This window comes from Filicampus tigris, chromosome 1 (genome assembly GCF_054856515.1).
Source record: "Filicampus tigris isolate MCC_2025a chromosome 1, RoL_Ftig_1.0, whole genome shotgun sequence".
Taxonomy (NCBI): Eukaryota; Metazoa; Chordata; class Actinopteri; order Syngnathiformes; family Syngnathidae; genus Filicampus; species Filicampus tigris.
In genome coordinates this window covers 16543685-16553950 of record NC_141217.1, presented here as the reverse complement: position 1 = coordinate 16553950, position 10266 = coordinate 16543685, and the positions used below count along the sequence as shown (strand labels likewise).

General features: G+C 39.8%; 1 protein-coding gene across 2 annotated transcripts; it reads right to left on the bottom strand.

Moving 5' to 3' along the window:
- Positions 1-766: 766 nt before the first annotated feature.
- On the bottom strand, positions 767-9471 carry aaas (achalasia, adrenocortical insufficiency, alacrimia). 2 transcript variants are annotated; one of them, XM_086016027.1, is made up of 17 exons: positions 9306-9471; positions 9008-9143; positions 7127-7254; positions 6498-6553; positions 6332-6423; positions 6180-6226; positions 4998-5096; positions 4755-4898; positions 3886-4006; positions 3676-3800; positions 2750-2810; positions 2578-2668; positions 2161-2242; positions 2013-2080; positions 1281-1359; positions 1095-1179; positions 767-999 (listed from the first exon to the last, which is right to left on the bottom strand). In XM_086016027.1, exons 2-17 carry the CDS (start codon positions 9116-9118, stop codon positions 844-846), a joined length of 1545 nt encoding a protein of 514 aa, XP_085872153.1. In that variant the 5' UTR covers positions 9119-9143; positions 9306-9471; the 3' UTR covers positions 767-843. The 2 variants fall into 2 exon arrangements, with proteins under 2 accessions (XP_085872153.1, XP_085872233.1); XM_086016107.1 differs by having other exon boundaries at positions 9008-9073; positions 9306-9468.
- Between the last annotated feature and the right edge of the window lie 795 nt (positions 9472-10266).

The following is a 10266-nucleotide window of genomic DNA, read 5'->3' as shown; positions in this document are numbered from 1 at the left end:
ACCAAAATTTTTTTGGACCATACTTTTATTCGCTAAGGTCAGCTATTATGTGAAGCAAACATTCATTAGTTATACATATATATGCATACATATATATACATGCATAGACACATATACTGTAGATGGATAGATATACTGTATTTATACACCCTTAGGCTTGACAGGACTTAAGCATTTTGTAAAGAAATGGCACACCAATCAAGTTCATCGTGCTGCCGTGTACTGTGGTCTGCCTACTTTCCTGAGTAATAAATGCCAACCTCAGACTTCCCTGTGCGCTGGTGCTTTATCAAGAGATTGTGCGGAAACTACACCTCGACATGCTTAGTAAATACCTTTAATGTACATATTCAATTCGATTTTTTTTTTTTTAATGGATTCAACATGGGGTGAGGGAAAATTAAAGATTGTGAACATTTTGGGGTTCTGAAAAGATCAGTTTGGAAGTCAAAAAGTTAAAATATGAACATGGCACACACTATGGCACCTTAAAAGAATGAAAGGACAAATAAAGATGTTGATCATTTAGTGGAAACTGTCGGTAACTGTTTGAAGTTAGGGACTAAATTCTTCCATGATCCAGAATAGAATGAACATGCATGCAAAAATTTGAGAAGTGTCCATATGAGAACTAAGCTGGGCAATTAAGGCAAATTGAGAGCAAGGCAATCTGTTAACAAAGTCCTTTGTCCTTTCCGAAGTTATGAAAACAGAATCATACTTCCGTAGTTTTGTCTTCTCTTAAAAATTTCAGACGGGGAATCAGTTTAAAAATTTCTTCAATACATTTTATTGACAAGAACAAGATGGAAAATATTTGTGATACCATCATGGGATTGAAGGTCATGACATGAGCTCAGTAAAAAGCGACTGATTGGCTTGGTCAGCAGAATGTTCTTGAGGGCGTGGTAGCGATGGACTGCCATTCAGCCGAAACCGGCTGATGTTGCCACTTTGGAAGTAGAAAGGCACATGGGTAATTCTTCCGGTGGACCAACACTATGGAGTGAAACACACACTATATAAGTCTGTTCTGGTAAGAAAACACCATAATATTTTCTAAATGGAGTATGAGAATCAACGATATTACTGACCACAGTGAGGAGAGCTCCATGCTGAAAATTTGGGTGGAACTGCAGCAGTCTCGGTTCTGCACCGAGATCCCCTTGAACAAAACCGCTAAAGATAGGAAGGACAAAGCGATTTTAACATTTGGATACATTTCCTTTGACACTACAGCACGTACGTATGAAACACAACCAGAGATGGAAAACACCTACCATGGCAAAAGTTCGAAAATAGGCTTTGTTCTGGTCTTAAACACAGGAATTACTGCAGGCCGGTTTGCTTGCGGATCACCTGAAAGGCCAGTCATTAGCAACTGTTGTATGTAATGTCAACAACGATACAAGTGCGGTGAGAATACTCTGCGTAATATAATTGGATGGTTATTGTATTTTTCGGACTTTAAGCCACACTTTCTTTCATAAATTGGCTGGTTCTGTGACTTATACTCAGGTGTGAGCACAAACTGGCACCCAAGATCCCCATTTCCTAATCATGTTGACTTTCTGTGCATTACTGCCACCTTCTTTCCACTGGCAGTAATGCACCAAAAATATTTGCTAACTGCCAAAAGGCAGAAGAAGGAGAAGTAGCAGTACTAGCAGTCGTGCATTACCGCCAATGGCCACCCGCTTAATAGCATGCTAAAGAAGATGGCGGTAATGGACCAAAAGTACATGCCAACAGCCAAAAGTAGAAGAAATGGAAGCGAAAGAACAGTATGCGATGTATAATTTGTTTAGCATGCGTCTTCCTTACGCCACAACAAGGATTTAATAGCGGCACTCCGATCAATTGGCCACTGCCATCAGAAACGGCTGTTACATGGCATTGTCCTTTTAGTCATAGTATTGTCATCATCTGGCCGATAATAAATGAGAAAATTCGAGAACGTAAACGTAGTCAATGTGAGGTTCTAGGAGGATAGAAAATAGATCAGCAATGACCGTTGAGAAGCACAGCAAGTCTCTCTCCTCTCGGATCCCAAGTCAGAGACTGGATCTCTCCACCAACACTGCATAAATAAACTTGGTGGTCACATATATGATACACTTGCGTTTTTTTAGGGCTAGCTTTTCAGATTACAGCCCTTACGTGACATCTCCCTCTGGCGTGTTAAAAGTTGTCTGCGACAGGTCGGCCACCACTGATGCTGCTTGTGATCCTTTTGATGTGCCTGCGAGGACACCAAATAATGACAGTTGAACAAAACCACACTTGTATGGGGCACAATGCAATTGCCTCCGTTGCCGAGCGCTTGCTCATGTAGAGTTCAGGTTAGCTTTTAATGTGGTTGGAGACCTGCTCCATGTGCGTACATGAAACCTGGCACCTCGCATATACATATACTGAACATATACAAATACATTCGCAGTAAAAAAAAAAGGTTGGGATGTTTCTTAAATTAAGGCTATGAACCAATATTAGATTCCCATTTCATTTATGAAGAGAAACGAGTGGCACTGGTGTGTTGACATTCTGGCAAGCTATCTCCATTTAGCATGTAACAACCTGGTGTGTCACTGAAGATGAGAGCGTAGATAACGGTTTCTCCCTGGATGGTGAAGAGAAGTCTACTCCCATCTGGACTCCAACAGCCAGACTAAACCAAACAAAAAAGTTGCTTTGAAGTCACAAACCCTCTGAAATGAGAGTGTCATTGAAATGTGACGGCAAAGCTCACCTGGCAGCGGCCTTTCTCACACGGCCAACGCTCACACGTCCACATTCTGGTCTCCCAGACCCTGAAGAATAAGGAGGTCATCATCAAAACTAGTGTGTTGCATTTATGAAATAAATGAACAGCTACATCAAATAAAAACATTGATTTCTGCATGTGACAAACACATTTTGAACTCTGGGGGGGTGGGGGGCGGCACTTTGTTGAAGCTTACTTTCAAACAAAACAGCTAATGTCTATTTGAGTCCAACTCATATTTATGAACTTAAAGCCAAACAAATTATCCACCTGCAGTGAACCAAGAAAAAGCTATCTTCTTCCATATTCAGTCATAATTCTATCACGTGGCACTTGCAGTCATCTGTCAACTTGAATTAAAAAGAACTATTTTACTTTATGTAAAATATACTGTACATTTCCACATTTTTTCCCCAAAATTGGACAGAAGTGTTTCTTATAGGACAGCAACGATATTTTACCTGGTTAATGTGATTTTTGCTCATGTACCTTAGACATCAAATTCATTTTCACACAATTGTGAGCTGTCATCTTTAAGGCGTGTGCGATGTTTGTTTTTGATATAGTTCATGTAGGGCGTAGCATTAAATGTTCTGTTTTCTTCCATAACATTATTTTTCTTGGATTTATCCATGATTTGCCTCCTGGGGGTCAACTAGCTCAATAGATCTTGGCGCCTGGTGTCACACATCATGACGCATATTTTGAGCGGCAAAAAGACAAACGTTTTGTTTTAATGCTACAAGAGCGCCATAAATCAAATTCAGGATTGCATTTGAAAAACAAACACAGTCATATTGATTTTCCAAAGTCACAGAGAGCAGACGGCTGAAAGAGCCACAATTGCAATGCGCCATTCCAGCAGCATAACAATATTCAGTCTAGAAATGAGACGAATTTGAATGCTGAACCTGAAGAGAGCAGATGGTGTTGAGGCAAGAAGATGGCTCCCATCTGTGGACCAGGACAGAAAGCTGACCCCGCCGCCTCCGACACGCTGGAGCGGCACACAGCTCTCTGCTGCGACATCCCACACCTGAAAGAGATCACGCAGGTAACAACACTGACAATTCGGCACATTCAACAAATGATGGTGGACTACGGTGAAGCCTGGCTTGTACCATCATTGCTGTGTCCGTAGGTGAGGCCGACACGAGGAGAGAGCCGTTTGGTGACCACGCAATGGAAGTGATTGGTGAGTGGCCGGGACGAGACAAAACCTGCGCGCATCCAGACGAAGGCCTGCTCAAGAGGAGCGAGACACACATGTAGGACATGAAATGTTACGTGTTCTTTCGGGTGGTAAAAGACAAAGCTTTCCGATGGCACCACAAGTAAACGAACAAGCATTATGACGTTGAGAAAACAGGGTAAAATACTGTTTTAAAAAAATGATTTAGGCCTTATTTTCTATCACTGTTGTTTGAATGTATGAAGTGTCAGCAGATGTTACGCAAGATAGATTGCTTCTTAAAGCGGAAGTCAACCCAAACTTCTTTTTTTCAAGAATATGTTCTATGCAGGCCCAGTAGTTGAAACGCAGCATTCTGTTTGATATTGCGTTTGTGCAATATGAGTTAAGCAGCTAAATCCACCCGTTTTAGCCATCTCAATGGCCGACCATTTTGTCACTTCGACTAAAAATGACATCGCAGATGCTCAGGCCTCAGATAACGACCAATGGCTCAGCTTCAGAAAACAGGTGAGCTGTGATTGGTTGTTACCTGAGAAGTTGTCATGTCATATCAGTCTTCCCAAATGACAAAATGGCCACCCCCAGGGATGGCTAAAAACGGGTGGATTAATTCTTATTGCACAAACGCAATAATTATGAGAATTCCTTGTTTCAACTAAAAAAAAATTGGGTTGACTTTCCACTTTAAGGAGCCAGATGACTTTGCTGCCACGCATGTTCACAAACATTCTGACAGGGTAATGAAGCCAAGATGTACAATAACTACGGGATACAAGCATGTGACCATTTACATGCCTGGTGGATAGCGAGCAAGGGTCCACATGCCAGACCAGTAAACAGTTCTGGCAAGCCACAGCGAGTCCAGATGCACACAGCGGCTTCCACTGCACTGCTGCGACACTCCTCTGTAGACGGTGCTTCAGGGTCGGAGTCGTGGCACTACGAGTTCAGACAAACAAAGACGCGGCCAGGAAATGAGCTTCTTGAGAAAAACACTCATCATCTCTCAGGATGTTATAAGCATGGAAGATTCATCACCTTTTAGGATTGTAGATCTTAATTGAGTCATCCAACAGGGCAACGGCAAATTTATCAGTGTGAGGATGCCAGGCAAAGGCCCGCACCACGCAGTCTGACCTGACAAAGCAGACACATCACACACGGTTACAGATTTAAACTGAGGGAATATTTTTCACTCATTTTCGGGATTAACTAAATCATAAGGCTTGGTTATTAAAAATTGTGGCTAAACATTTGAGAGCCTAAAGTGCAAAAAGGATTACAAGTGCATTTTTTTTTTTTTTTTTCCATAATCTATCTTGGCCGCTTGATGTATTTTTTTACATAACCAATTGCGGGGAGACATTTAGAGTTTCTTCAATAAAATGTATAATTTGCTTAATTTTATATAAAAATTAAATTGTATAAAAAACTATAATTTGGTACCTTGATTGATGAATGTAATCCATCCATCACCACATTCAAACGAGTCCTCCAAACACACCATATTGCTGACTTTGTGTAAAACAGAAATTTTTCCTCACAATCCTATCGCGGGCCGAAATTACATTTTCATCGGACAAACCTGCTGTAACAATATCAAGAGCTCATGGTTTGGTTTCTCACAGTACTGATGTCACAGTATGATATTTATTGCAATATTGTGTGAAAGCTCACACACACTAAAAACAATTGGGTTAATTTCTTGCTGATTGGTGCAATTGGTGTTTGGGACTAATTTTTCATGGGGCACTACACAGTCAGTTTTGGGGGTTTGTGTTGCAGACAAGATAGGGGTTACCTGGATTTACAAGTGTCCCAATTTACGACTTCTTAATGGGAATTTATTGTATTATATTATGAATACTGACCACCAAAACTTGGCTCACGGCGGCCCTGGCTTAAAAAAAGCTTAATGTCAGCCACTGCAGGATAAAGGCGCTTGCAACAATTTCTGAGTTTTGGGGCATTAAAACTCCCAAACGGCTATTCATTTACGCAATAACAATTCTAATAGGGTCTAATAAGGAACTGTTATAATGCTCATTCGATAAAATCGTAAATATTTATTCGAATATAGCACTAGCATCACATTTCTTCATACAGCTGTGGGGCCCTTATGACTTTACAAAAACTGAAATGGCCACTGATAGGACTGCTACTCTGGCCACCCCGTGTTTATGGTTTTGGCCAAATCCTGGCCTGACAGTTGTCACTCACCAGTTCAGCGCTTGTGAAAATTCTGCGATCATGTCCTCGCTGCTCAACTACAGACCACAGGACAAATAGAAACACACTTCAACATGACGCAGCCAACATTATGTCATCTATTCACCCACACCACTTGACTGAATGATCAGGCAGAGGCTTACTGTGAGATGAGGAAACAAGGAGCTGTGAAAGGAAGAGACTCTCTGCAGCAACGCCAGGATGCACCCAGAACTTACAGACAACCATTTCGGCACTGTGCAAAAAGAGCAACAGACTTACAGTACATGCACATTTGTAAATGTCACTCGTTCATAATGACTCACGTACCCTCTTCATGGGAGTTGGTGATTTCATTCAGTAGCCCTGTGAAACCACCATCCCGCCTGAATGAAAAAGAAACCTTTTCTGACACATAGATCCGATCACGATAGTGATGTTTTACTTCAATGCAAACCACAGATGCAATAATAATTATTTTGTTAAATCAATCAATCCATCCCATCTAAATAGCTTGAATTTTGCATTTCAATCTCCAGTTAGCTATCAGTGTTTATGTTTATCAATATGAAACATGAACTGGTTGTGATTAACTGATACCTATGTACTGCAATCAAGTTACTCTGTGTAAACACTGCTACTGACATGCACAAAAAAGAAATGCATTGACATGATTAAGGTCATTTTCTAGTGGGTACTTTTAAACCTTCATGTCAAGATTTTGCTGGCAATATTTCGGTATAACGGGAATAATTGTCCGATTGTTGTCTCAAATTGTTTTTCTCTCCCTGACAAAAGACTAACATATGCCCCTGCCCCAAGTATAAATACTGTATCTACTCGGTTGCTTGCAAATATTTTAGGAATCAAACAAACCCTGTCTTGTCCAAGCCGCGTGAAGGCAAAACTGTGTCATGATTTGGGATACTGCCATATACTGCATTGTGCAACGTGCATACCAAGCTGTTGCACTCCTCATCCACAACGTCTCAGAGTGGTCCAGGAAGGCCGCCTTGCTGCTGCTCTCAGTGCGACTGTGCAGCTTGAGGGACTCTCGGGGGAAGTACAAACTCAGAGAACTTGAGTCCTGTACAGAACATACAATATCACCATGAGATGAAGCACCAACCAGCAGTTTGTACTGTATTATATAAAAACAAATAAGTCATTTTGGGATAAATCGTATTTTCCAGAGTAATTTGACGCAACATAGTTTTACTTGAGTATATATGTTAAGAAGAAACAGTACATTTATTTCATGCATTCCGTTCATTATTTTTATATTTGGCTATTTATTAATTTACTGCAATTTATTGCTTGTCGATCAATTCTTTTTTTTTTTTGGGGGGGGGTGCCCGTGAGACTTCCTGTTCGGGCGCTCTTCACCAATCAAATGTAGTCAACTAGTGACGTTTAACTCCATTTCACCAATCAAACTGAGCCAGGCAGCCACATGACCCCGTGAAGTCTTTGCAGGCCTGTCAAAGTGACTCACTTCCGTGAAGAACGGCTGAAGAAGTGTATAAAAAAAAAAAACGTTTCATAGTGAATCAATGTTTCATACTGAGCTGTGTGTCTGCCTAATTGTGAAAATTTCAGACTACTAAAGCTCAACATCTAACTTGAGAAAGCATGTTGCTGTAAGTTGTAGATATTTCTATTGTTGTTAACTTCTTTTGGTTGCATATATGCTAACAGTTTTACGGGCATATGTAGCCAAACTGTCAAAGGTGCATCTTTTGGAGTACATGCTATAGTCTCTCTCCCAAACAAACACGCACACATATGTACAGTACATACGTATACACGCACACAAACACAGACACGTATACCCCAACTATGGTTGAAGTGCAATTTTACAGGTTGGTGTCATAAAACCTACAAGCAGCTACTAAAAAGTCTATAATTTATCAATGAACTTGGTCAACTGGAATCTTCTTCATTCAGTCATTTTGGTAACTAAAGCAAATATTTGCTTCTGTTAGGCACTATGCATGTATTGTTGTTGTTTCTTTAAATATCTAGTTCACAGAATATTGAACTATCCTGGTGCGGTGATGACTCTATTGTGATGTATTAATTCCCTGTAGCCTCGTTGATATTTCATTTATTTCTGTCAAAAGATGATACACTCCAAAAAGCGGAAGGGGTACACTAAATTAACAGAATCCCAAAGAAAGCAGTTCTCTTACTCTTATGAATCTCCTTATGAAAAATGCAAAAATAGGTTCCATTGCTGTTTTTCCTTAAAGAAACACTTTTTTTTAAGTGTTTGGGAGAATGAAGCTTCATGAAGCACTTGTGATAGTTAAAGATAAAGGCTAATGCTATGGAAATGTATTAAATTTCAATTTTAAAATATACAGAGGAGTAACAATCATCACAATGGCTTCTTGAAGCTTAATTTGTCCATCACTATAAAAAATACAGATAAAAAAAAAAGCAATGGAACTATTTTATTTTTCTAGTGACAGCTACATTGCTGGACAATGGCTGAATTTGCACATCAACATGTTACTTTTTATTTTTTTGCTCTGGTGAAAAAAAAAATCCAAAGTTACTCAGTACTTGAGTAGTGTTTTGAATACTTATCTAATCTCGTATACTGAATACTTATCTACTCCTACTCAAATACCGTAATCATTTAGGGGGTACTACTTATTACTTGTACTCGAGTACTATTTTTCCAACGTAACTGTACTCTTACTTGAGTACAATTTTGGGCTAATCAACCCACCTCTGGTTATAATGATGTACAAGTTAGAATCGGTATAACAAGCATAGGAACAGCGCATCTGTCAACAATAGGTTATGTTGGGTTAGGTTAAGTTAGACTAGACCTGCTGTAGCCTCTCCTCCGCGTTGCACCCGGTTAGGAGCTCGTTGTTGGACTCACACAGAGTCGTCTGTCCAGGGGGGCGAGGAGGGGGAAACAAAGCCAGAGAACACATCTTTTGGAGGGAGGTGGAACAAAGCCTAAACAAATAAAATCAATCGCTTGTTATAAGTCAACACACTAAGTGCTGATGCTAGTGCTACGCTAACACTGTTAGTAGGCACACTGTCGCCAACTACACAGATGTCAGCACGATTCGTATAACAATATTTGATCTTTAATTGGTACGACATTTAAGTTACCTTATGACAGGTTAAATGTCGTTCGCTATGTTTTTGATGAACAAAAAATAACGTCTTGACAAAACTATCTTCGCTACTTCAAACGCTTGAATCCCGCCGTGGAAGCATACGGGTCGGCAAGAGGGACAAACAGTACGTAATGATTTCAATCCTGCACACTAAAGCAATGCCCTCTTGAGGACAGATGTTGACATTGCATAACGAATGATCCGAACATCCATCAATCCACTATCTATACCGCTCATCCTCACAAGGGTCGCGGATTGATCCGAACAATATTTAGTTATCAAATAGCGAAACATTTTAACTAAAGTTTTCATGTAGTTTTTTTTTTTTTTTTTGCAACAAATGGATGACACATGCAGCACAGTGTGTTGCTTGTCCAAGTGTAAATGCTGTCAAATAATTTTATCAATTTCAATAAATTTCACCGTCAGTAATTTATAAAGCTACTTTTTATTCCTTTATTTTGCTTTTAAATGCCTTAAATCTTTTATTTTTAAAAGCATTTAGATGTTGTTAATGTATGTTCTTTTAATAATTCTTAGTATGCTACTTTTGTTCTCTTTGCTTTGCCTTTGTGTCTTTAGCTATTTGTTTGTAAGTGATTTTAGGTGTTGTGCTTTTGTGTATGAAATGTGCTGTATACCGTAAATAAAACTGCCTTGCCTTGTCTTGTCACGGTGTAGTAGTGGTGCCTCACAGTACTGACGTTCCAATCGAGGCCCCAGCCTTCGTGTGTGGAGTTGGCATGATCTCTCTCAATTCTGATTCAATTTTTCAAAGTAAATACTCAATTTAAACAATGCATACTCAATATATGTAATTCAGACTCCGTTGTTCAATGCACTTATTCAAGTTTAGTGATTCAAATTCAAATATAAATCATTCAGATTCAGGTTCTGGTGGCACATATTTCAGCTTGTGTTCTTTTGTGCATTTTCTAAGGTACTCCGGCTCC

What these genes read in the sequence shown, in the direction of transcription:
- aaas (XM_086016027.1), bottom strand. Translation starts at nt 9,118, where the DNA reads ATGTGTTCTCTGGCTTTGTTTCCCCCTCCTCGCCCCCCTGGACAGACG. An exon ending in GTGAGAAAGGCCGCTGCCAG is followed by an intron (nt 2,669 to 2,749) that starts GTGAGCTTTGCC and finishes TGTTTGGTTTAG; the next exon opens with TCTGGCTGTTGGAGTCCAGA. An exon ending in ACTTGCTGTGCTTCTCAACG is followed by an intron (nt 1,360 to 2,012) that starts GTCATTGCTGAT and finishes CTGGCCTTTCAG; the next exon opens with GTGATCCGCAAGCAAACCGG.